This window comes from Anolis sagrei, chromosome 1 (genome assembly GCF_037176765.1).
Source record: "Anolis sagrei isolate rAnoSag1 chromosome 1, rAnoSag1.mat, whole genome shotgun sequence".
NCBI classification, from domain to species: Eukaryota; Metazoa; Chordata; class Lepidosauria; order Squamata; family Dactyloidae; genus Anolis; species Anolis sagrei.
The window spans coordinates 96,093,222-96,120,527 of NC_090021.1; the positions used below are offsets into that span (position 1 = coordinate 96,093,222).

Here is a 27,306-nt window from a genome sequence, read left to right on the forward strand (position 1 = left end):
AGAGAATTAGCTGTCTGCAGGGGACACCCACATGTTTTACCATCCCCTTGAAATATTGCAAGCCTTAAGGCCAAAGGTTACCTATCTTTGGTTTGTTGTCAGTTTACATAGGTAAACTCTGTAAGTATTTCTGGACAAATCACAATGGAAAACTTCAGATGAGGGTTACTGAACATGCACATGATTTGTGCCTTTTGTGATGATGAAGAGATGACAGATTGAGGCAATGACAAAAGTGTGCATGGGAGGAGAGTATCATTTGTATTACAAGCAAACAGCATTTATCATAAGTTGAAAGTGGCTATTTGAGTTACTTCCTGAAAATGGGGAAAGCAAAGAATGTGTTTAAAAATTATATTGAATAGTATAACCAGTTGGGGAGACCTTGGAATTATAACTAACTAATTAATTAAATTTTCCCAGGCTCTGTTAGTTTCCAGGTAAATGTACAGCAGGGTAAAACTTTCTTTTTCCCAGAGTTATGAAATTGACTGATGAGTAATAAAATTGAGACTGACAGCTTAATTCCAAACCTGAAATCAGATGCCCCATTAGGTTCTTGTGGGTTTTTTCGGGCTATAGGATGCTTGCCATAGATGCAGGCGAAACGCCAGGAGAAATGCCTCTAGAACATGGCTCTATAGCCCGAAAAAACCCACAAGAACCTAGTGATTCCAGCCATGAAAGCCTTCGACAAGATGCCCCATTTTTTAAAAACCATTTTAGAATGGAGGAAAATCTAGTCCAATCTATAGTTATTGATCCCAGTATACACAAATTGCTTACAGTATGGAAAATGGAAATATGCATTAGGTACTTAACATTGTTTAGTGGACATTTAAAGGAAAGCTTTTATAATCTTTGTGGGACTGTGGCATTCTGAATAAAGATTTCTTTAATTGAATTTATATTTATGTGATATTGCATTTTACTAAACCCTTCCTCTTCCCCCAATTGTTTCTGAAATGGAATATGGAAATCATATGTCCCATTTTTATTGTAATTTTCCATGTATCACAGATATTCCTTTATGAATACAGATTAATCTCACCTCTGTGGATTAACAATTAACACATCATCATTTCATATTGCACCAGTATTCCCAAGGCAGACAAAACCTCTGACATCTTTTCGCAAATCTAGCTCCCAGTTCTTTTGTGTGAAAATTCAAAAGTATTTTTACGAAAGCAGCAGGATTTTGTTAATAATTGCTAATACTTAGAGATGTATTAACATCCTGGCTGTTTTTCTACAGGGCCATAGGAAAAGAATCCTAGCATTTTCTGAGTAAAACAAGGAATGTGAGGAAACATCCAGGAATCATGATTCTACTCTGAAACAAGTCTTTGTTTTCCTCAGAAAATAAAGTTGAGTGAAATTGGAACTAGGTTTTCCCCTCACTTCCAGTTGTTATTTTCGACTGCATTTGAGGAACAGATGGATTCAGCTATGGCAGTGGTTCTTAACCTGGGGTCCTCAGATGTTTTTGGCCTTCAACTCCCAGAAATCCTAACAGGTGGTAAACTGGCTGGGATTTCTGGGAGTTGTAGGCCAAAAACATCTGGGGACCCCAGGTTGAGAACCACTGAGCTATGGGATCCAGAGGCAGAAATGAATAAATATTAGATCAGCCCCCCTCCCCTCCTGTCCTTCAGAAGGATGGTGAAGACCTGGCTGTGAGACCAAGTGTTTGGGGCAGTGCAGTGAGGCAATAATAGAATGGTGCCCTGAGATGATTTTTAAGCAACTGATTTTAAAGTGGATATAAGTGATTTTAATATTTGTATGTATTTATGGTTTTATGTCCCCGCATTGAATGTTTGCCATATGTATGTTGTGCTCCGCCCAGAGTTCCCAGCAGGGTGAGAAGGATGTACTATACATGTTTTAAATAAATAAATAAAACAATTATATTGTATTTGTGGATACATAGTCACTTGCAGTAATTAAGGATGTATTAACATTCTGACCCTTCCCATTAAAAAACACAATGGTTAGTTAAACTGGAAAGAATGTGTTGAGATTTGGGAGGGGTGGTGGTGGTTATGAACAGGGTCATTGTAATGACATATGGTTGAGTGTGCTTCCCTCAGCTTAATTCATAATAGAACCGAGCACTTTCCCCAAATAATCTATGAAGAAGAATATCATTATTAGAATCATAGAACCATAGAATCAAAGAGTTGGAAGAGATCTCATGGGCCATCCAGTCCAACCTCCTGCCAAGAAGCAGGAATATTGCATTCAAATCACCCCTGACAGCTGGCCATCCAGCCTCTGTTTAAAATTTTCCAAAGAAGGAGCCTCCACCACACTCCGGGGCAGAGAGTTCCACTGCTGAACGGCTCTCACAGTCAGGAAGTTCTTCCTCATGTTCAAATGGAATCTCCTTTCTTGTAGTTTGAAGCCATTGTTTCACGTCCTATTGGTCAAAGCAATTGCACAAAAAACACATCATTCAAGTTTCCGAAGTTCTCATGGCTTTTTCATCAAACAAAATATTTTTAAAAAACATAAAGGAGAAAGAAAAAAAGTTACAGTATTGGAATCACTAGTTTACATTGTATATCATATGTTGTCTCTGCTATAGTTCTGTTGGTGTGCAGGGATTACAATACAGACAGAGGCCTCTCCTTTATTTGGTCATGTGGGAACTGAAGGAAATGATAGCATTAAAAAAAACTCCATAGCAATAGTAAAATAACTCCCCTTGGGATCTAGGGTGTCTCTGTCCCTTGTGAAGCCACAGGCCTCTTAAATCTGAATATGTCTTGTTAGTAGTATCTCAAGCCTAGGGGAACATCTATACTGACTGTTTAATACAGCATAAAGTCAGCTTGAAAGTGCAGCATTTGAAGTCAGCCTCTGCAGGATATGTAAGTACCAATCAGACTCTGAATGTAATCATCAGCACACCAAAACTACTTTCTTCTATGACATTTCAAAACTAGCCTAAGTGACTTATGTATATGTGCCCTAGGAAGTCTGAGAAGATGTAACTTTTAGTAGGGCCAGCCACTAAAATTGGTGTGCCATTCCCTTCTCACATACAAAAGGTAACTGTAATGGCAATTCAAGCTTACTTTAACATTTTCAATAATATATTGTTCATTTCCATACTTAGGCAACACACTATTTACTTGGGACAAAGTTGTGCTATTTCCTTCCACAATGAGAGAGCCAAGAGATTGCTATCACTGACATTATTTTGAGTATGATGTTGCTGCCCAAGTTTGCCTAATGGTAGGGTCACACTTATGAGTTCAGTCACCCACTTGCTTGGGATACTGTCATGAAAACATTCAGGGAGTATTGTGAACTAGAGCAGTAAGCGTTATGGTTTGTGTTGAGACCGGACAAACTTTTTTTTAAAAAAAAATGGCAATGGTGATGTCATTATGTAGGTGAGAAACTTGCATTCAGAGCTAAACTTCAATATCATCTCTCTTTTGTCCTTGCAAATTAAAGAACTACAGTACAACCTCCTTATCCACAAATACAATATCAATAGTTTTATTTAGCCATGCTCCAAAAAGTATTCCTGGAAAAAAAAATAACCTGGAAATATTTGTGAACCTCTCTAGTCCTTCAGCATCTGTCTAACTATGTGAATTATTAGGTGACCTTCTCTGAATTATGTTATGTACTATGCTAGTTTAAGAATAGCATTCAAAGATATTAGATTAATAATCCAAATAATGGCCTCTTAATCAAGGCACATGATCAGCTCAGAGAGTATGTTTATATCTGATACAGCAACTGAGGAAAGATTTTCATCTTTGAAATTAAATCTTGACTGGAGAGTAATAGCTTTCATTTGGCAGAATGACTGGAGCTTCCAGCATTTTCCCTGGCTCCCTTCAGAGTGTTTATAGTTTGTTATTTACTTTGCAAGTAAAAGCATTCTTAACTTGGAAGAGAATTGTTTGTATCTTACAATTTACTGTATTAGACAAGCAGTTCAATAGATTCCCCTTCAGAGATTCATTTCTGTGTTTAGCATCACAATTAGTGGTCTTAACACATGCACTAGGAACTGATGCCAATCGTATGGTGGGTTGTGAGCTTGGGGAAAAATAGAAGATGTTGCTGGCCTTCATTATAGCCAGTGTTTGCTTCACAGATTGTGACTAGAATCCTATCATTATTACCTTGCGTATGTCTGTTTTGGGTTGCTGCAGAAGTTGGTATTCGCTTCCTCCCTCCTCAGTGACCAAAGCCCTCCTAGATCTATCACTGAATCCATCCAGGTACAGCTATTCTGTTCCTTGTGGGGAAAATCAAACCAGTTGGCTATGTCTCTGTAGACAGATGTGAAATGATTACGTTGGCCACTGCAACCTCCAGGGACCCTGGTTGAACGCAGTCCACGATGTAATCGCGTCACATCTGGCTAACACTTCTCAAATCTCTCACCAGGTGCAAAATGGTCATGGGGAGGCAGCTTCAGTGGGTATGCAGTAAGTCTGGGTGTGATACATGGCTCAGCATACCAGTACTTCCACAGGCTGCACTATGATGAGCTGTGCTGGCTTATAATCATGGTGTGCCAATCATTATTCACAGTAAATTGCCTTTTTCAAATTAGTCATTTCCACTCTCTCCTTGGTGCATTTGCCATGAAACTAACTAAGTGGCATGACCCTGAAAATAAATAGGCATTAATATTCTCAGGGCCATGTTTTTCCATTGCTAAGATGAATGGCCATAAGCTGAAGATGGCTTCCCTTGTTATGGCCTAATATTCTTTCAGGAAGCAAGTAAATCTAATAAATAAATGGATGACAAACTACTATTTAAAAGGTGCTTTTCATAAAGCTCAGTTACTTATAACAAGGTTCTGGTTGGAAGTCACCTAAGCAACTTTCATGAATGATAAATGTCCAACCACTGCTCTGAAATGGAACAAATCTGTATTATAATTATAATGCTAGGAAATTGCAGAAAGTTTCTAATTGCTTTAGTTTTGCAAACTCCATATGAACACACGGGGTAGGGGCATATGATGATGGCAGATATTTCCAGCTGTTCCTCCACCATCATGTTTCATTTCTAAATTATGGTGCCAAATTATGTAATCTTCAGCATTACATACCTAAGGCGAGGTGGACAGGCAGTTATTTAATACAAACATAGAAAGCTTTGGCGAGATACCTTGTGCCAGGGAGGAGCTTCCTTTATATCAAAATTCTGACGTCATCCAATAGATTAAAGTGATTGTAGGACAGTCAATAATTACAGAGCCCCATTATCCACTGATTCAGTGTGCGTGGTTTCATGTACCCACACTCCAAAAAAGTATGTGTGACCTTCTCTGGGTGTGATTCTATGGCAGTGGTTCTCAACCTGTGAGTCCCCAGATCTGTTGGCCTACAACTCCCAGAAATCTCAGCCAGTTTACCAGCTGTTAGGATTTCTGGGAGTTGAAGGTCAAAACATCTGGGGAGCCACATGTTGAGAACCAATGTTCTATGGTGTGATTCCCACCAAAGAACAGTTAAAATATAGTTTGCTATTATCCATGGCCTCAGCTATCCAAGTGTGTATGTATCTTGGAACATATCCTCCGCATATAACACGAATCATACAGTACATATTTATATTAGTATATAGGTTAAATTACATTATTATATTATATTATACATATGGAAGCACATTTAAAGATTTAAGTTGACTTGATTTAAGTTCATGTGGTCATCAACTAGGACTGAAAGCTGAGTAGGAAATAACAGTATTTTCCCTCTAAGAGGGCTATGAATTGCCTTCACAGATCCTGCCTGTTGAGTTTGACAGTGGTGTGCTGAATAGACAGCTGGTTTCTTGTAGACTAAAGAAGCTGCCCAAATCCAGCATCACAAATGTATTGCCATATCAATTGTGATACGAGTTGTAGTACGTTCTTATTGGGTAGGTGTCTTTAAGAGAATTATTTATAGAGGAGGAAATATGCTAGAGTGAGCAGGAGCAGAAAAGGGATCTAGTTTGCAATGCACCTTTTTAATGCTATCAATTATTCATGTTGCAAAAAGGTCTGTGTCAGTTCTGTGTCTCCCTTTTGCCCCTTACCTCCATGTCCCCCAGCTGTTGTTTTAATAATTGCCTGAATCCTGGAGCATTCTGACATTAGAACTGCTTGAATGAAAAGAAATTGACTTTCCATTTCTTATCTTTCCTAGTAATGTATTAAACAAGAGAAACAACATCTATTTATTTTGGAAATAGAAGAAAGACTTGCTGATCTTCAACTCACTTAGTAATAGATTAGAAAAGAAAAAATACAACAGTTTCAAAAATGTCTGATTAACCCACTTCCTGCCAAACCTTTTGACACTTGGCATTTGTGCAGAGGGAATTAAACGATTTTCTTTAGTTGCTAAAGCAGAAATTAAAAGAAACTCACTGTGTGCCTTCCTTGCAGGATTTCCATCTGAACTTTTTTGGAGAATTATCTTTCTCTTCAGTTTCTTTCTTTTCCTTTGGCCACCTGGTGTGTTTATTTCCAGCAATTATGAGACAATCAGGCTCACTAACAAGAGACCCCCCCCCCCCCCTTTCAATGTCTGGCTCTTCACATTTAGCCTCAATCAGCATGACACTCCTATCTTGCCCCATGGGTGAGTCATGAAATGAACTCTACTGAAAGCTTCCTTGATTATTTATGATTCTGAAATTTTCCAAAACACCTTTCTTTGACATATCTCTCCATATACCACTACTATTTTTAAAAATCCTTTTCAGGCAGTCCCTACATTACGAACAAGATTGGTTCTGTAGGTTTGTTCTTAAGCTGAATTTGTATGTAAGTTGGAACAGGTGTATTTTAAATGTAACTCCAGCCTATATAGGTTTTGAATGCTGCAAGGTGCTGAACAGGCTGTGCCTTGGCACCACGAGTTGCAGAGCCAATCTTAAGAAATGGGGCTACAAAGTGTAGCCCACAACATGCGAGTGTGGAGAAGAGCAAACCACAGACCACTCACTGGAATGCAGCCTGGGCCCTGCCACATGCACAATGGAGGACCTTCTTACAGCAATTCCAAGTGGCAAGCTACTGGTTAAAGAACGTTTAGCATAATGCCAAGTTTTTAACTTTGTTTGTGTTTTTAAATACATTACAACTGTACCCTCAAAACACTTTTGAGATGATAAATAAATAAAGCTTTGATAGCATAGGGATGGGTTAACACTTCTGTTATGTTTGTGTAGCTGTCTGTGCCCCCTGTTCAGAAGATTCCACCTCACTTTCTGTCCCTGTGATAATTAGCTTTTGAAAAAAAATGGTTTGTTGTGGAAACAAGGATTGGTGAGAAAACTTCAGTGGAGACACCTTTTCCCCATGATAACTTTTTCAGGAGTGAATTTCCTTTCCAAAGGGTAGATTTCTCTCACTTCCTATTGTCTCACCTTCATTCTTAACTATGTTTGTAAGTCAGGTCTTTGTAACTTGGGAACTGCTGTATTTGGCACTGATAATTTAACATAAAGAATTAACATAGATTGCTTCTGTTCCATTAATCTAACTCCAGGAAGTGTAAAAGTATCAAGTCACTAATTGTATGCAGCCTCCAGCTCCCCTTTTCTGGCTCTCAGGCCACTTGCTCCAATTTTTGCAGGTAAAAATTGTGAAATATTTTTATTTGAGGTTCCTGAGATGTAGATTTGGTGTAAATGCTTTCCTCACCACTGTCCAAAGGCTAACTGTTCAAAAGAATAAGCCAGAATGATCCTAAATCATGATCAGAAAGGACTTCAAATATGACCTTCAGCAAGACTAGGACCCAAAATTATTTGAGGTAGTTGGGCATGGGGACAAAATGTGGCATCTACCTGAAATCCAGTTGCTCATTCCTAACCTAAATCATTATGTGGTGTAAGAGTTTGTGTGTGCATAAAGTGGTATGTTGTAGTGCACAGTTTATACCACTAGCTAAGCAAGCTACTATAGGAATGAAATTTTGTTAACATACCCAGATATTAAATATAGTTCATTTCAAAGGAAAATACTGACAAAATCATCTCTGAGTGTTCCTTGCCTTTAAAAATGTATGAAATTCATGGTGTCACCATAGACTGGTGGTTCCAACCTGTGATCCGCGGACCATTATTTATTTATTTAAAGCATTTATATACCGCTTTTCTCACCCCTAGGGGGACTCATCACCGAGTGGTCCGCAAGAACGAAAATATGGTCCACTGCCTCACCATTACTACATAGTTGCCTTGAAACGACATGGCAACGAGAGCAACTGGTCTCACGAAACCCTCTTATCATGTTGAGGCAACAGGGATTTCGGGAGGGGAGAGGCTGACTACCCACAAAAGATTACTACTATCACAATAGCTCTAAATTATTAAATATGGTTTTCTGTAGGCTAGCAGATGGTGACTACTGGATGGTATGTGCTCTGTATCAGAAACTAGAGCTGATGTGGTCTATCCAATGCAGTTTTTTTGAATCAGCACCCCAAATAACCAAACTGAATCTAAAGTTGACCAAAAACTGATTTGTAACCCTTTTGGTACTAATTGTGGAGAGTGGTCCCTAGTCAAAGTGATCCCTGGTCAAAAAAGGGGGAAAACGTTTGGGAGTCACTACCATAGATCGACAAGTAACCTGAAGGTACACACACTCACAAATTGGCAGTCAGACAGCATATGTCTCACAAATTGTTCCTGTAATCATTTAATATCAGTGTTCCTACACAGAATTGTAAGTTCCATAACAAGGTTCAATTAGCACTGCTTTGGATAACAAAATGTAACTGGTACAAGTGTATCTCTATCTCTCTAAGCTCTTACAAAAAGGGAGATGTTAGCATTAACGTTTTCTGATGAGGACTGTTGAAGTCTAAAAATAGGCCCTGTGTTCTCTCTTTCCTCTCCTTGGAAACTGCTGTTTCTAGTCTCTCTTCGTTTTCTAAATGTACCTCTTGTTATTGGCCATTTGAGAAACAACTGGACTTTCTCACAGCAATTTTAAGGGGAAATTAAATCTGCTGCAGCCTTAATAAATTACTTTTTTTCTTTATTGGGATTTAATATTGTTATTATCTTAATAAAGATGAAGCAAGAAAAATTCTTGTCCTGAGATATACTTCCAACACTTTTTAAAGTGTATTTTCTATTGTATTGGTGAAGATTGGCAACTAAACTATTTAAGTGAAAATAAAGGAAAATAGAAGTTTAAAGACACTTTTAGAAACATGAAAGATATTTACAGCTAGTATTAAAACAAAACCTATAATTGTAAAAAAGTTAAAGGAAGAATCTCAATTGGTATGAACTGACTTTTAACTACTGAAATCAAGAATGGAATTCAGAGCAGAGGTGCTCTAACGGGTCTTGACAACCATCACATGTACACTAGGCTTCACAATTATAGATACTACATTAGCTGGAACTATTGGTTTGACTTGGTGAAGGCCTCCTCTACACATTTTTCTGTTTATCTACCTATGGCAGCTAACATTGTTTGCTGGTCCTCTAGAACAGAATGTGGGCGAAATGTCAGGAGGGAATGCTTCTAGAACAGGAGAGAATGCTTTTAGAACATGGCCATACAGCCCAAAAAACCTACAACAACCCATAGCTCAGATATATATATTGTCAAAGGCTTTCATGGCCGGAATCCCTGGGTTGCTGTAGGTTTTTTCAGGCTATATGGCCATGTTCTAGAGGCATTCTCTCCTGACGTTTCTCCTGCATCTATGGCAAGCATCCTCAGGCGAAACGTCAGGAGAGAATGCCTCTAGAACATGGCCATATAGCCTGAAAAAACCTACAACAACCCATAGCTCAGATAACTTGAGATAAGTGCTATGAAAGACAGCATGCTTGCTATCATCTTCTCCAAGCTTGTTTGGTGATCCCACCTCCTATTCTGACATCTGATACTATTTGTGTGGTGTAGTAGTTCCAGTCAGACATGTGTATGAAGCCTTTTATTCTGTGCAAGTCTTTCAATAATAGATTATTAGAACTGCAGTGCTTTGAGTTTGGGGGAAGGAAGATTTCCCCACCACCTGTTACTTACACTGTAGCCATAAATAGTAGGTTGGTTTTGGAATGTGTTCAAAAGCATCATTGCAGATCCTCCACCCACTGCATTCTTCTTCTTCCCAACCCTAGCATTGTCTATGTGGTTGTGATTGAGTAAGAGCTAATTTGGGACACCAGTAGTGGCATTTCATTTTACAAACAGGCATGATGCTAGTTGTACTGACTGAATGCTACATGAGAGAGACAGAAAGGATTGTGGTCCTTTTGGAGTTACCTACTAACTACAAAAATAGCTGTTTCTTACTGTTCAGTGTGTTCCGTTCCAGTAAGGATAGAAGGTGGATGTTTGCTTAGAAAGCAATAACGAAATCAAAAGTTCAGTAACATTGCATTCTGTTACTGTGCCCAACGCTGCTTCGGTCTGTAACTTCTTGTTTTCCAACCCAGAGCCTTTTTAAGTTTCAGGCATCTTTAGATTCCAGGCCAAAGAGCTAGTTAAACCCTTGTGCTGGCAGGACTGAAGACCGACAGGTTGGAAGTTCGAATCTGGGCAGAGCGCAGATGAGCTCCCTCTGTCAACTCCAGCTCCCCATGCAGGGACATGAGAGAAGCCTCCCACAAGGATGGTAAAACATCAACATTTGGGTGTCCCCTGGGCAACATCCTTGCAGATGGCCAATTCTCTCACACCAGAAGCGACTTGCAGTTTCTCAAGTAGCTCCTGACACTAGAAAAAAAATCTCAAAGAGCCTTCTTATTTTTTTCCAATGTATTTTTGCTCTATAGGTCTTTTTACATTCTAGCTCTTTAAAAAGGTATTTACCAATGAGCTATACCTGGAGAAACCCCTTTCCATCCCCTTTCCACCTTTATTTCAGAACATGGTTGCTGGAATTCAACAACCAAAACTGTCAAAATTGAGATGTCTTGTCATTATTTCCTAATGCATTAAGTAAGGCTAGCCCCCACTGAGGCCACTTGTTAAGAAGCTTAGCCTTTCAATTTGGTCAGTAACCAAAGCCGCTATTTCTAGTTTTGAGGTATCTGACATGCGATTGTGATGTGTTATAGCTGTCACAAGCACAAAGACATTCTCATTTGTTATTGTAGATTTACTGGAAAACCTGATCTGTTTTAGATTTGTGTTTGCAGACAATCCAGGATGCTGATTGTAAAACCAGCAATGGTTCTGCTTGCCTTGTGTAAATCAGCACGCATTAATATCACAGGGAACTCCTGTTTGAACTCCCTTGCTTGCTCTCAATGGTCTTAGATTTCAGGAACTAGTGAGAACATTGTATAAAACAAGGTTTTGATGTCCTAGAGGAATTTAGATACAATACAACATTGATTGTTTATTTTCTCACGCATCCATTAAGTTGATTTTGTACCCTTTTTTATTGATGTCCCAAAAAAAGCATACCGTGCCTAGCAATATGCAGCTGCAAGAACTTTCCAACTTTTAAAATGAATGCTATGAAAGAAATGGACTGCTGAGAAGGTAGCCAAGGAAAGAAGAGACATGGCTGAGAAACAGAATGCTAAAACATTGGATTCGAAACAAAAACAATTTCAGAATCAAGGACTAAACATTCAGATGTCTCCCACTGGAAGACTTTGAACATGAGAGGGCAGTACAAGGAAAGCTGTCTCTCATTGTGTGGTTGGGAGCGTGATTCTGTAGGCTTCCCAATTACATAGAGGTGTAGGTGTGTTTTCTCTTCACATTGAATGTGCAAAAATTTGAGGATGAGGATGAAAATGTGATCCTACTCCTTTACTACAGACATGAATTAATATTGTGGTGAGAGCAGGACTTCCATATCTTATACATGTTAAAAACACACGACCCGTGGGCCAAATCTGGTCCACCATGTAATTTTAAGTGGCCTGCAATGCCAGGGCAACATAGTTACATTTATACAGTCTTACATTTACAACAACCCTTTGAAGGCAACCATAAGGCTGATGTGTCCTTTGGTGAAAATGAGCACCTCATCACATTAGGAAATAATCAGTTCCTATCGGTATGCATCCCATAGTTTTTCTGATTGAATGCAGATGGGATGCATACTGACCCCATCACACCCAAATACTCATATTCTTCAGAAAATGCTGTGCTTTTTCCCATCACACTGTGGAAGGCTGCTTCTCTCAATCTGTTCAGAAGACCCACTATGTCACTCCATGACCTATTTCTTTAAAAAAAATCTAAATCTGAACAGTGATGTATTCAAAAACATACTTGCATCTGCACAGTAAATGCATTTGTCTGATCACTACCTTTTATGCAAAATACAGAGTTCTGAGGAATCTAATCTAATCTACATCTACTGATGCTGCTGCAGTTACTGCTTCAGTTTTATGAGACTGAACTGGAGGCGATGCAGATGCAACAACAGCTTCTGATAATGCTGTTTCTCCTTCTGAGGAGGGGTATAGTTATAAATGAAAGCTTGTTGCTTCAATACAAAAACAACAGAGAAAGAAATTGCACAGATTCATCTGTGTGTGTGTGTGTGTGTGTGTGTGTGTAGAGAGAGAGAGAGAGAGAGAGAGAGACAGTGTGTGTAAAGCAGCAGTTCCAGATTTCTTTAATTCTGTAGATTCTTTTCCTTTGATATCCCAAAGAGAAATGGTGGCTGCTTCCCTCCCAAAAATTCTGGGGTCAAAATACTCAGCCCACCGGACATGCCCCGATGACGTCATATTGTTGCTATTTTCTGATAACATGCAAAAACAGCACTTCAGCGATGGAAAATGCCATAGTATTTCAAATATTATTAGAATATCATCTAGAAATACTGTATTCCACTTCTGCATCATTTTTCAGACGGATTTTGATGGATTACCAACCGAACGGGATAAACTTCCTTAATCAACCTCAGAAACGGAGTGTTTCCTAATATGATGAGGTGCTGAGATTGGCACACCTGTGTTATATCAACTGGAATGGGAAGAGTTAGCTTGTTCAAGTAGTTAGGAACAATAGATGTATCTTTGCTATTACACACCCTTTTCTTTTCTTCATCCAACAGTATGTTATTTAGTTCCATAAAATACTTTGTGTATATTAGTTATTTGAATGTGTTGCTCACTTAATAGAAACAGATTTTTTATGACAGGGTGTAAATACATGCTTATGGTTGACTCTGAGTGATATTATTGGAAGTGTATTCCATGCTAATTATACTTTACATTCCCCCCCTCTATACTAGGTTTTTTACCCCAGCAAAGATGGCACAATGATCCCCATGTTTATTGTCCACAAAAAAGGAATCAAATTAGATGGATCTCACCCAGCCTTCCTTTATGGTTATGGTGGCTTCAACATATCAATCACACCAAGCTACAGGTAAGATCAGGGTCTTATGGGAAATGTATTAAAATGCTGAAGCTGTTGTAATATGAGATCACTCACTTTATTATTCAAGATGAATGTACAGCAAATGAATATTTAAGCTAAACCTACAAAACATTTGAGTTTTGGTTCATGCTGTTTGTTCTACACATAACAGCCATGTTGCCAATAGAAAGTGCTCCTTAATTTAAAAAAAAAAACAGCTAACAAAGGAGGACATTTCACAGATGCGCAAAAGAATGCAGAAAGAAGTAGCTACAAAGCGCTTATATATTTCATGTTGTACTGAACATCAAGGTCTACCCAGTGAATTCAAATGGTGGGGAAATCTGGAACAAATTAAATAAAATCCTTCTTTACAAAGAGTGCAATACAGTAGTATTCAGAATGTGATAGCTACCAGCTTTGCCTTTCTTTCAAGGGGAAAATGGAGAAGCCCGTGGAGAATAAGACTATTTTCATCATAATGGCTATGTATTGCATCCAAGATGAGGTAGAAGTATGAACCTGAACATCTGTTGCTAGGGAAAACAGCAAGAAATAGTTATTATCTCTGTGTCTTGCCTACTGACGTGGTCTGTGCATTTGCTTGGCTTTTGTGGGGACTCTGATTCTAGATAGGCTTTGGTCCTTAGGGCATTTTCTGTGAAGCTAAACAGCTTACCCAAAATACAGTTTTCAAGTTAAATAGCTTGCTCTTTTTCCTGCATCTTTTGCCAGCAATTTCCTTCCTCTGGAATGTTTTGTTTATACCACTAAAACTCAAGGTGATAATCTGTGGACCAGAGGTGGCCTGCAAGCTCCTGGCTGCCAGTCTCTGGAAAGTTCCTAGGAATGAAAAGAATGGTTGTAGTCAATAGAAACAACTGTGAGTCAGGAGAAAGGCGGGATTAAAATGAAATAAAAATGGTGTTAAACTGAATTAATTCTACAGTGTAGATGCACACCTGGATAATTTAGTAACCCAAATAAATATTAAGATTTTGGAAGTGATTTCTATTCCAGCAGAATGCATATGGATTCTCAGTACCAAAGAAAATGCTGAAATTATGAACAGTTCATTGCTGAACAACAGAATCCTATTCCTTGGAAGATTCCAAAAACAAGCAACCATAAATAAACTTTATCCCATGGAGACTTTCTCTCTGCTTGGTGTCTGTTTCCATTTTTGTTGCCATGCTTCTGAACTAGCAGCCAGTCATTCACCCATGCACTTTCAAATTCGACGTGACAATAAAACCCAAATGAATGGTTCAACCGTCCGGAAGGAAAGGACACACAATGTCATTTCTAAGTGAAGATAAAGTGGACTTTGAAAGACTTGCACAATATTTAAGCATCAGACTTGCCAGACTCGTTTACTGAATTCAGCCTGAAGGGCAGAAAATACTATCGTATGTTAGTCAAATAGATATTGATAGCAAACATATTGCCTTCAGGGATACATGTAGATTGAAAAAAATAAGGGAAAATTGGGAGAAAATATAGTCTGCTTCCCATTAAGCAAGATTCTTCCTGTATATTATCTTTACACTCTGAACATCCTATTCTGTTAATTTCAAGCATCATTTGACCGTAAGCCCTTTTCTCATTTTACTTTTGTGATTACTAATGGTCACCTGAAGAACCATCTTAATAGCAGTGTTTAGAAATGCTTGATGATTTAGACATCTCAATAATTACTTGTACATTTCTTGCTTTATTTTGTTTTCTTTTATCTCTGTTAAAAGCATAAATGTTAAAAGCCTGATAGTTAAAGATAAAAGAAGTAAGAAATACCCAGGTAGCAGAAGTAAGAGAAGTAGCAAGGAAAAATGCATGCATTGTTAGCAACAATTCATGCGATGACAAAATCTATTCCTACACTAGCAGTGATTGCTGGTGGAGAAAGCAGTCACAAATTGCAGATCACTATAGGTACATCCACACAGGGTGGAAAATATGTGCCCTCCCGCATTGTTACCTGGGACATCCAAATAATGCCACAGATAAAAGTGAATGCATTAAGCAGAAAGCAGGACAATCAAATTACTATCAAAGTAATTTGATAGTGGATTAGATCCAGGCCTTCCTTGAAGGTTTTTTAAACCTGGGTTGGCACGGACTTTTTGCACTGTGTGGAACCGCCCTACCTAGGCTTGGAAGTAGGCCTTTGTACTTCAGAGTGAATCTCTGCTGAGTAAGTTGGGAGAGGAGAAGTTTCATGAGTACACCAACCTTAAGCTGTCATGGATAGTTACTCTCCCATTAAAAAGACTGGAACGGGGATATACATTTCAGTCTTTTCAATTGGAGGGTAACTCTGAGGAGCTGGTCACATCACTAGATCAAAAAACACTATTGTGCCCTGGACAACATAAGGCATAAAAGTTTTGAAAGGGATGGGTCATCTATCAGTTCGCTCTTCTCTGTCCTTTAGGATTACTTTCATAATACCCAGAAACATCATGTCCCAGGAACCTTGTTGATTTACTTGTATTCTATTCGGTTATTACTTTGGAAATTAGTTTTGAAATTAAGATGTCACTACAGAGGAAGTCTTGTCTTTGTCTTAGCCATCTTTGGTTCCCTTCCAGAATGAAATAAAAGGAAATGAATAAATAAATAGTTTGTGAACACTCCAACCTAGCTTCTTGAGATGTTGGAACACACAGCCAGACTTCTGCTGAGGATCTGAAACATCTGGCAGTCTCATATGAGAAGATGTGGTCTTTTAGTCAGTGGTGGATAACATAGATTCTGGCTTGCTTCCAGGCTGTTTGAAGGGCCATATCTCCCTTTATGAGCCCAATAAAGTTCTGAGATCACCCAGAGAGGCCCATCTTTTTGTCCCAAAAACCTACACAGGCTCATCTTGGCTGCTCCCTGACTTTGAAACTCCCTTCTTAACACATCCTTACTATCCCTCTGCCAAAAAGTTAAAACATTAGTCTTTTAGTAATTTGCTTGGATGGGCTTTTAGTGGTGTGTTCCTACCTGTGCTGTTTTATAGTTTGTCTATAATTGAGTTGTAAAGTTTTTAAACTTCATAAATATTGTGTTGTCGAAGGCTTTCATGGCTGGAATCACTGGGTTGCTGTGAGTTCTGGAATATGGCTGTATGGCCATTTCCAGAAGCATTATCTCCTGACATTTTGCCCACATTTATGGCAGTCATCCTCAGAGTATTTTATCTTTCCATCTTTTTATTTCAGTGTATCAAGATTGATTTTTATAAGACATCTGGGTGGCATTATGGCTGTGGCTAACATCAGGGGAGGTGGCGAATATGGAGAGACCTGGCACAAAGGTAAGGATTTCTTTGTGCAAGAGCAGATGGCGGTTCAATGACAATCCGAATATTTTCCTATGCTGGTCAGATATTGGTGTTCATCCAGGTAACACAGGCCTGTTTAGCTTGCATTTAGAGCAGCATCCTTACAAGCTTATTTGAAAATGTTCACTATCTCTTGGCTTACAAAAATAGTTTTGTTCTCTTTCTTAATCTTTTCTAAAAGCCATTTAAAATAGTGTTTTTTATGAATATGCAGCTATTCCTCTTTTCCATTTTTTCAGGTTATTCAGCTTTGTTCAGTATTACTTTAATTGTTTCTGTGGTCTACAGTATTTCCTTGTAATTAGGAAAAAAGATCAGATGATATTGAGAAAGATGAAGCATGCCTGCCAGTGTGTCTGCAATATTATTGTCCAAGACAAAATGTCCCTCCAGTTTCTCAAGTCGCTCCTGACACACACAAAAAGTGAAATTAACAGAAGAAACTTAATGAATTTTTAATAAAGTTTACCTTTCTGTTGGAGGACCATGTTTTCTTGTTTCCTGACATTGCACTGCAGACTGCATATTAACATTAGCTTTAAAATCTGTCTGTTAATTTACCAGACAGCTGCTTCTGACATTAAGTGAATTTGGCACCATGGTCTTAGATGGTAGAGAATCATGATGCCATATTGCTGAAAGTGCAATAAAGCACTTAAAATAAAGGAGACCTTGGAGTTTTTAAATTTTGGATTATGACTTTGAATGTCCTAGTCAGCACAACCAATGGAATGGGAGCTGTCATCCAAAAAAGATGACCTTTTCAAGATTTGGAATAAAGCACAGGATGTGCCGCACTGAGCACCCCCCCCCCACCGGGAAGGGGGGGGGGTTTGAGAAGCATGGGATATAATTTTTTGAAATAATGAACTAATAATGTATTTCTTGTCATTTTCTGCTTATTTCTAATGCATATGTGTTTGTTGGAGCCAATTAATGTAATCTCCTTCATAGTCTGTTGCCTTCCGTCCTTTCCTTTTCCTTCCTTCCCTTTGCATTTGACCTTGTGATGACTATCTGTACAACTGGTTAAGTAGTTGACAAATTCTGAATCAATATGAGCAATTCCTCAATTCACCAGAGCTTTATCATGGCTTTTTGAGAAAAAAAATAGATTTGAAGTGTTAAAGACTTGAACAGAATTGGTTTTCTGTAAGCAGCAGTTTCTGCAATCATTTTCTCATGTCCAGGCCAAATGGTGAAACATCTTTTCAAAACTGATATAAAGTTGATATAATCTATACAATGGGTCCAAATGTACTTTTGTGTTCACAAAGCGGCCTCCCCCTCTCTGTTATCACATTCTGCTTAGGAGAAACTCTCTCTGGGTGATTTGAATGCAATATTCCTGCTTCTTGGCAAGGGGTTGGACTGGATGGCCCATGAGGTCTCTTCCAACTCTTTGATTCTTTGATTCTATGATTCTATGAGTACACTGTAGGCTTAATGCAGTTTGATACCACTTTAATTGCCATGAATCAATGCTATGGAATTCTGGAGCTATAGTTTTTCAAGGTCTTTGCTAAAGAGTGCTGATGCCATGGCAAACTACTACTCTCAGGTTTGAACAGCATTTTTTTTCATGTCAGGGGCAACTTGAAAAACGGCAAGCCACTTCTGGTGTGAGAGAATTGGCCATCTGCAGAGATGTTGCCCAGGGGGTGCTCGGATGTTTTGATGTGTTACCATCCTGTGGGAGGCTTCTCTCATGTCGCTGCATAAGAAGCTGGGGCTAGGAGCTCATCCCACTCCCCGGATTCGAATCGCCAACCTTTCAGTCAGCAGTCCTGCTGGCACAAGGGTTTAACCCATTGCGCCACCGAGGCCTCCTTGCACAGCACTGAGCCATGGCAATTAAAGTTGTATTAACTCTGCAGTTCTGATTTACCCTGAGAAGCAGATTATCTTAACTATAGTTTATTAAGGCAAACTGCTTTGTGAACCATATGATGTTAGTTTGTTTCAGTTAAGTATATTTAAAAACCAACATTAGTTTGCATGGAAAAGAGAGAAAAAAGGTAGGCAGGCAGGCAGGCAGGCAGGTAGGTAGGTAGGTAAGAAAGACTGAAAGACAGACAGACAGACAGACAGACAGAAAGACAGCCTCTCTTTTAGCTACACATGAAAAGGAGAAAGAAATCTTATAGGCCTGGGATGTTCTTATTGCTGTATACATACAAATACAATACAATTTCAGGATCATAGCTGTAAAATTTATGTTTGGGGGAACAGTTGGCTCATAACTTTTCATAAGTGCAAAATGTGAAGGTGTACATATGTTTTATTATGCTCAATATACATCAGAGGTTAAGCAGATAACCCAGAACCTTCTGTTTAAAAGAGCTTCATAAAACCTGAGCTTGTCATAATAAATGACAAGCAAAGGAAACAATCACATGGGGAAAGCTAATATACGTGGGAAAAGTTAATGATGTATTTCCTCTTAAATGTTAAATATGACCATTTACCTTAATTATTAACTCAACTGTTTTTACATAACAATGAAAATTAGTAATTTGCTATCAGACCCACACTCAATGTATTTTTACAGTGTCAGCTCAGTCCTCGGAAATATGAAATAGTTTTGAAAAGGCAGGGAGTAATTTCTACATTTCAGTGTAATATTATCCTGTGAGATTAATAAAATACCTGTGGGTTTACAAGAAATTAGCATGAGGCTATGTATTCCCATAATTCCTATTTTTTTAAAAAGCATACTATGTTAATTGTATAAGGTTGACACCCATGATCTCAAACAAGGGTGAATGTTTCAGGAACCTGACACAGGATGTCGATTGGTTATAGAAAATAAGAATACTTAACAAGATTAAATGCAGATGTATTTAGTTTCAGTGGCGAGCCTGCTGGTTGGTTGGTGTTGTTTTTTGAAGTGACAGGCGACGCAAAGTATGATAGGCAGAGTGAACATCTTTGCTAGATTTAGAGTCGTGTGTGTGTTTCAGCAGAGGAGAAAAATGAGGAAAGAGGAGAAAGTGAAAGACACTCTTGCCCTGCAACACAAAACTCTCATGTTGGCTCTTAAAGCACGGGTATTTCTGTGCTTCCCAAGAGACTAATTAAGCCTGTAAGATCAGGAAAGCATACTGTGGCACCATAAACACTAAAAAAATATATTACAGTATAATCTTTGTCTGAATGCATGAATTTTTAATCCAAGAATTAATGGAGACAAACAGGCATATATACAGCTAAGTCTGTCTGTCTATATATCGGTAGAGAAAATACAATCAGCTCCCCCCGCCCCCAACCTGTATTCCCTGGGATTAGGGGCACAAGACTTCCATGAAAGTGAAAAACCATGAATAATGAAATTCCTAATTTTTGACTTAAGAGAGCATCTCTTTGGGGATTTCTAGATCTTCCAGCACGAAAGCTGACCATAGAATTGCATTGGAGAAACTAGCGATTCCTAGAGGCATTCTTGCTGGAAATCTCTGGATTCTCCAGCATGACTGGCTGAAGATGTCCACAAAGTCAAATTGAGGACTTAGAGCAGGAGTTCCCAACCTTTTATGACCAGGAAGCACTTGACCAGGAACTATTTGGCCAGGGACCACTTTGCCCAGAGACCACTCTCCATCATTAGTACCAAAAGGGTTACAGATCAGTTTCTGGTCAACTTTGGGGTGCTGATTCAGAAAATTGCATTGGATAGATCACATCAGCTCTAGTTTCAGACACAGACTATATGCCATGATCAGCGACAGGGAAGGAGTGGCAGGCGGCATGAAAGGAGTAGAATTAAATTAAATTAAATTAAATTAAATTAAATTAAATTAAATTAAATTAAATTAAATTAAAAAATAAAGAGGAAGGAGGCTCGCGGACCAGATTTTCATCCTTGTGGCCTACTGGTTCTCCCCACCCCACAGGTTAAAATCCAGAAGAGAACTTTTTTAATCAAATCTGTGTAAAAACAGATCTATAAAAGTCAACATCACAAATATGGAGGGATAGCCCATATACAGACTCATGTACTGTATGTGATCTCAAATCTTCTATAACGCTTCATGAAGCAGGTGAAGTGGGCTGTAATTCCTGAAAGCTTATGCCATAATATTATTATTTACTTTATTTACGATATGTTTTAATTGTTAAAGTGTCACAAGAATCTGTTGTTTATGTTACTTCTTTCTCTCTCTCTTGATCAGTCTTTCTCTGTTTTTCTTTCTCTGTTTCTCCATTTAGATATACACTCTAAAGTTTTGAATCACCCTGCAATTAATAAAGGCTAAATCTAAAAATAGAAACAGATTTCTAACAAATATCCATAATTAGTGGTTTAATGAAACAAATTACTAGTTATGTATCATAATTTTCAAGGGTTTTTAATTATAAGCAATGCTCATTTACCTTTTTGCAGTGATAGGTTTGTTATGCCCTATCATCTTAAAATATCATAAACAAGCTGTAAATGGCATATTTTGTTAGAAATCTAGATAAACCTCAATCAGAAAGGCCTATTACCCATTTGACTGCAGTGTGAAGCTTTTTAGATGGGATAAGTTATTAGAAACATTACCTGATATGGTGATGCCATGGTTGTCTCCCCTCCTCCCAGCCCCCGGGCTTCAGCACAGGTATGTATTATTCAAAGCTTCTGAAAGCATTAAGGTTATTGGCAGAACCATCTTCCAAACTCTCTGTTGAGGAATATCTTCATTGTCTTTTGTATTCCTCACTGCATACATTATTAAAATACTCATGGAAATGAAAAATCATCTCATGCAGTGCTTTTGTGTTTACCTGCACATTGGAGCACTCTTCCTAAAGCCTGTATGCTTGAAGGATTTAACTGAATTTTTTTTGTATATTTGTGCTTAGGAGGTATTTTGGCCAACAAACAAAACTGCTTTAATGACTTCCAACATGCAGCAGAGTATCTTATCAACGAGGGATATACTTCTCCAAAGAAGCTGACTATTAATGGAGGTTCAAATGGAGGCCTCTTAGTTGGTAAGGATAATGTGATTCCTTTTAAAACCTTTTGTAAATAAAGCACACGAATAGATTTAATATAGAAATATTTGTGGGTTTGGACAGCAAGTTCGTAAAAACTTTGGCCAGAATTCAACACTCTTTAGTTAGATAACTACGTAGAACCATGTCTTCACTCTCTTTCTGAAGGTGAGGAGGGAGGGGGCTGATCCAACATCACTGAGCAGGGAGTTCCATAGCTGAGGGGCCACTGCCAAGAAGGCCCTGTCTCTCATCCCCATCAGTTATGCCTGCGAAGCATGTGGGATGGAGAGCAAGGCCCCCCTGGACGATCTTAAACTCTGAACCATTTGTGGCTTTATAGGGTAAAACCAGCACTTAGAATTGTGCATCTTGCAGCCCAACCCTTCTCCAAACCTAGAACTAGGGGGTCCTGTTTTTGTTGGCTTCAACCTCATTCATTGATGGAGGGGGAAGAAACATCATCCATCTGCACCTCAGTTACCAGCAGATCAGATTCCTTTGCTCTATGAGAATGATGCCAAAAAATTTTGTGTGTGTGTGGGGGGGGGGGGGGGTATTACAGTTGTGGCAATTGTGCTGCAATTATGACTATGAATTATGACCATGAATATGGATCTGCTATGGATGTATAACTACAGGCCATGCATCAATAGGTCTGATACTGAATTCTGGGCTTTCTTTTTTTTTTTAGGGGAGGGGCTGAAATTGGTATCAAAATAATTGTTGAATTTAGCTCATACTTGAAAAGAGGTCTAGATTTGTAGAATATCAGTTGGCCATTTAAAAAAAAAATCCTGCCTGCATAACATACACATATAATTCCTGCATAGAGGCAGAAAGCAAAATATTTACATATCACAGCAGGCTACAGTGGCCATTGCATAATTGTTCCTAGCAATTGCCAAACCACTTGAAGTGTTTACTCACCTAAGTACTGTATGATGCTGGAGTTGCTGGTGATGTTGCAGGATCTGTCCACCTTGGTGGATTACAGATTTCTGCAAGGCATTTGTGAATCAAGTCCTTCATCATTCAGTTGAAAATGAGGAGTTCTTCCTGTCCTAAAATAAATATATACAAGGATTATTTCATAAAGTGCATTACATTTATTGAAAACAAAGTAAGAAAAAGGAAAGGAAACTCTGTCTTTGACATTTCCGTAATGTGTTGCCACTGATAAAATATTCAGATCTATTCCTTTAGAATGAGCACCATTCTCAAAGAAAATGGAGGTCATGGCAAATTTTCAGACTGGCGGGAGTCTGGCTGTGTCCCAGGTTTGGATCCACAGTGATCCACATTCATTGTTATTCTTGTTGTATGCCTTCAAGTTGTTACCGATTTATGGCTACCTTAAAGTGAACTTTGCACATTATTTTCTTGGCAAGGTTTGTTTGTCTTCCTCTGGGGCTGATAGAATATAACTTACCCAAAGATATCCAATGGTTTCCCATGGCTTAGCACAGATTCACCAGTCTTAATGCAACATTCAAATCACTACACTGTGCCAGCTTATAAATGCTGTCTCAGCTATTCATTTCTCATTTTCTCCAGTCTATTTAAAAGAATGGCAATCGTTTCCATGTCTTACGTTTGTTGTGCTAAAAGAAATTGGAATTGAGTAATGCTAGCCCTGGTGGTGCAATGGGTTAAACCACTGAGCTGCCGAACTTGCTGACCAAAAGGTTGACGGGTCGAATCCAGGGAGCAGGGTGAGCTCCCGCTGTTAAGCCCAGCTTCTGCCAACCTAGCAGTTAAAAAACATGCAAATGTGAGTAGATCAGTAGGTACCGCTTCTGCGGGAAGGTAACAGCACTCCATGTAGTCATGCTGGCCACATGACCTTGGAGGTGTCTACGGACAACGCCGGCTCTTCAGCTTAGAAATGGAGATGAGCACCTCTCCCCAGAGTTAGACACAACTAGACTTAATGTTAGGGGAAACCTTTACTTTAATGCTGACTAGTACTATGAGCCAAAATTTATCAAGATTCCTGAAGGTGTGTATCTTTTCAATGTAGACCCGCAAGCACCTCCATCAGGCCCGTAGCCAGGATTTCGGTTCGGGGGGTGGGGGGTGAGTTTTTTTCAGGGGGGATTTTGGGAGGGGCTGAGTTTCGGGGGGGGGGGGGGCTGAGTCTGAGTGAAAAGTGTCTACCCTAGCAAACCTTTTGTATCATTACCCCAATACCCCCATGCATATGCGATATATTGAGTATGGTGATCAGATCATGATATGAATAAACATAACAGTTTAAATAATGCACCAGTAAGGCCTTTTCGCAAACCACCATGAGAATTTCGGGGGGGGGGGGCTGAAGCCCCTCAAGCCCCACCCCCCCACCCCCCGGCTACATGCCTGACCTCCATATACATTATTGAAGTCGTCTCCTTTTTTCAGGGAGTGTTTTGTTTGATCAAGCAACAAACTGATACGTATTCTTGGTGTAGGTCAATATTTATCAGATCCTGCAACCTCATACTGCTTTATTTAAAACATTGTTAATTTATAGTGGTATTATCTCCTTCACATATTAATGTTAATATTACCTGGATTTGTCATTCCCCCCCCCCCCCTTCAATTTTCCAAGCTGCTTGTGCCAATCAGCGTCCGGATCTATTTGGGTGTGTTATTGCTCAAGTGGGCGTGATGGACATGTTGAAGTTCCATAAATTCACCATTGGTCATGCCTGGACAACAGACTTTGGCTGCTCAGATTACAAAGAACAGTTTGAATGGCTGTATAAGTAAGTGACAGTGGTTTTTGTTTTGTTTTGTTTATTATTTATTTATTTACTATATTTATATACCACCCCTCTCAGCCTGCAGGCAACTCGGGGTTTTGTTTTGTTTATATCACACATAAATATGTGGAATACATACTGAAGCTGTCTGCCTTTCTGTCTTGTTTGAAATAAATATTATCAAATTTTAAAATATTAGTAAAGATCCAGAAAACATCCATCTATGTGCAATCTATACATTTCAGCTATTACTTACATGTAAATCGCTTCGACAGCAATCTAGAAGTGCATTGTATTTAAAGAGAAGTTTATCCCAGCATATACATTATACATTGATGGCTGCAAAACACAGTGGTGCAGGCAGTGTTGTGATGCTGCCAAGATGTTTACCTTTCTATCTTTTCCTGGGGAAAGAAAAATGTTCAGAATAATAATGCCAAAGCAATTGCAACAGACAATAAAATGCCATGTGCGTTTCCCATTTCTCAATCCAGACACCCTTCTTTCTGCCATTGCTGGCCTATCCATCTCAGCAACACAGGCTCCTACTCCTCAAAATACATAAGATCATTCAAGCTGAGTGTTAGAGTTGTAAGTCCAGAGTCGTTGCTGAAAAAAATCATTATGTCTGTTTTTCAAAGATCAAACAAGTGTTATGTCCTTCTTGCAGGTATTCTCCTCTTCATAATATCAAAACACCTGAAGGAGATGGAGTCCAGTATCCTGCCATCTTATTACTAACTGCTGACCACGATGACCGTGTGGTGCCTCTTCATTCCCTGAAATTCATTGCCACCCTGCAGTATGTTCTAGGCCGAAACCCCAAGCAAACCAATCCACTCCTAATTCATGTTGACACCAAGGCTGGCCACGGTGCTGGAAAACCAACGGCCAAAGTTATAGAGGAAGCATCTGACATGTATGCCTTTATAGCGAGATGCTTAAATCTGGAGTGGATAGAATAGCTCACTGTTATCTCCATTTGAAATCAAGGGCTTTAACAACATTTTAAAACAGTAGGAGCACTTGGTGTAGTACTTACATTTAAAGACTGCCACTCCCAGCTTCCTGTGAACTTTTCCGCTTCTATTCAGTGTTTACTTCACTCATTTTAGGTCCACTCATCTGTTTTAATTAGCATGTTCCAATAAATAGGCAGAATGCAGATGATGCTGTTATGTGAATTCTTAGACTCAAAGTTGATGGTGGTGGTGGTGGTGGTGGTGACTCTTCTGTACAATACAGTTTTAATGTAATTTTCTCCTTCTAAACATATCCTGCTCACTTGTAATTAAATGTAAGTACTGTTCCAGTATCAATTGTCAGCTTGTATTTTCTTTACAACCACAAGAAATGTTGGGAATATTGCCAATGTTTCTCCATTAAAACACCTATATTATAGTGTAATTTCAGGTTGTGTTGTCACTTCTCTTAAGGATTTTGTTCAGCTCTCCTTGAGGTCACTGCACAGTGAAGCAGTATTAAATGTACCTGTGTGTGTGTGTGTGTGTGTGTGTGTGTGTGTGTGTACACATACATATACATATATATATACACACACACTCACACATACAGATGCCTACACACATACAGAGAAACACCTCTTCTTAGCATCCATTTTAAAAATTTTGTATTGATAAACTACCATGTGGGATAATCTCGTAATTAAATTAAGCACTAATATTTGAACAATGGACATCAAGCAGTAAAGAATCAAAGGACTCTCCTACTGAATGAATGTCCTTTTCTCTTGGAAACTTTGAAACATGGGGGATTTTTTTGTCCAGACATGCCACTGTTTTTTGTTTAAGTCACTAATGCTCACAGAAATCAAGCTTTCTTTTCAATAAAATGTTTTTTGTAGTGTCTAATTGAAATAATTATAAATCTGTTTCCTGCCAATCTACCATAAAACAAATTCTTATCTCTTTGTTTCTAAACATCAATCATCCTTTTCACTCCCACATTACTTGCATTTGTTGGGGAAAAAACAAGGAAACAAGTAGAAGAGAAGAGTGCAGGAATCTTTGAGGATAGATTTTACATCAGTGACTAAGAACTTAATCCTAATTCAGCTCTGTTGGTAAATGACTGCAAGACATGTCTGAAACTGCCCATAAAGTGGCCACTGGTATAACTGCATAAATATGCTAGTGCAGCATCATATCAGTGTGTCTGATCTGCCAACACAAATCAATCTGCATAGCAGCTATAAAAGATTGAAGGTGAGTGCAGGTCAGCAGAAGCGGGGGAAAAAAACTGACAGGAAGGAAGGAATTAGTAGAAAATATGTACTTCGAGTACCTATGTTGATTAAAACCAGCACAGTGGTTTAAAGCAGTGGTTCTCAACCTGTAGGTCCCCAGATGTTTTGGCCCTCAACTACCAGAAATCCTAACAGCTGGTAAACTTGCTGGGATTTCTGGGAGTTGTAGGCCAAAACACCTGGGGACCCACAGGTTAAGAACCACTTCTCTAAGGGCTTTAAGCAATTCAAGACGCTCATGGTTCTTATAGGTCTACTCAAGATTAAACAAACCAGTTGGTCAGATTGCTTCTGATGAAGGAATGTTATCTGAAACACATTGGGAAAGTTCTCATAATCACAGAAATGCTTGAGAAATGGGGTTGAGCCTTACCAAGAAGAAGAACAGGATAATGTGATCACATCTTTAATTCCTGGCCAGCAACAGCCATGTTGGGAGACTGAATGAGGAGCAGAAAAAAAATACATACACATACAATAGGTTTACCTCTGGATTCAAACATACTCTGTAGGCATCATAGCAAGTGTGAATGTTGCAGTAGCTATCTTGAATTAGCATTTGAGTAGCATTTGAGATACCCACACTTATTGATTTTGCAGCTACTGTTTTGGAGATAATGTATACTCTCAAAGTTCC

At 38.8% G+C, this 27,306-nt stretch overlaps 1 protein-coding gene across 1 annotated transcript in view; it reads left to right on the forward strand.

Annotated features, from left to right (window-relative positions):
• The window catches only part of PREP (prolyl endopeptidase), a 91,108-nt gene extending 65,390 nt beyond the window's left edge, over positions 1-25,718 (forward strand). Inside the window, exons 11-15 of the mRNA XM_060753103.2 lie at positions 13,218-13,354; positions 16,555-16,649; positions 21,522-21,653; positions 24,250-24,406; positions 25,074-25,718. Of these exons, the coding sequence (XP_060609086.2) occupies positions 13,218-13,354; positions 16,555-16,649; positions 21,522-21,653; positions 24,250-24,406; positions 25,074-25,368 (816 nt within the window). The 3' untranslated portion in view covers positions 25,369-25,718. The remainder of the gene's footprint in view (positions 1-13,217; positions 13,355-16,554; positions 16,650-21,521; positions 21,654-24,249; positions 24,407-25,073) is intronic.
• The last annotated feature ends 1,588 nt before the right edge of the window (positions 25,719-27,306 follow it).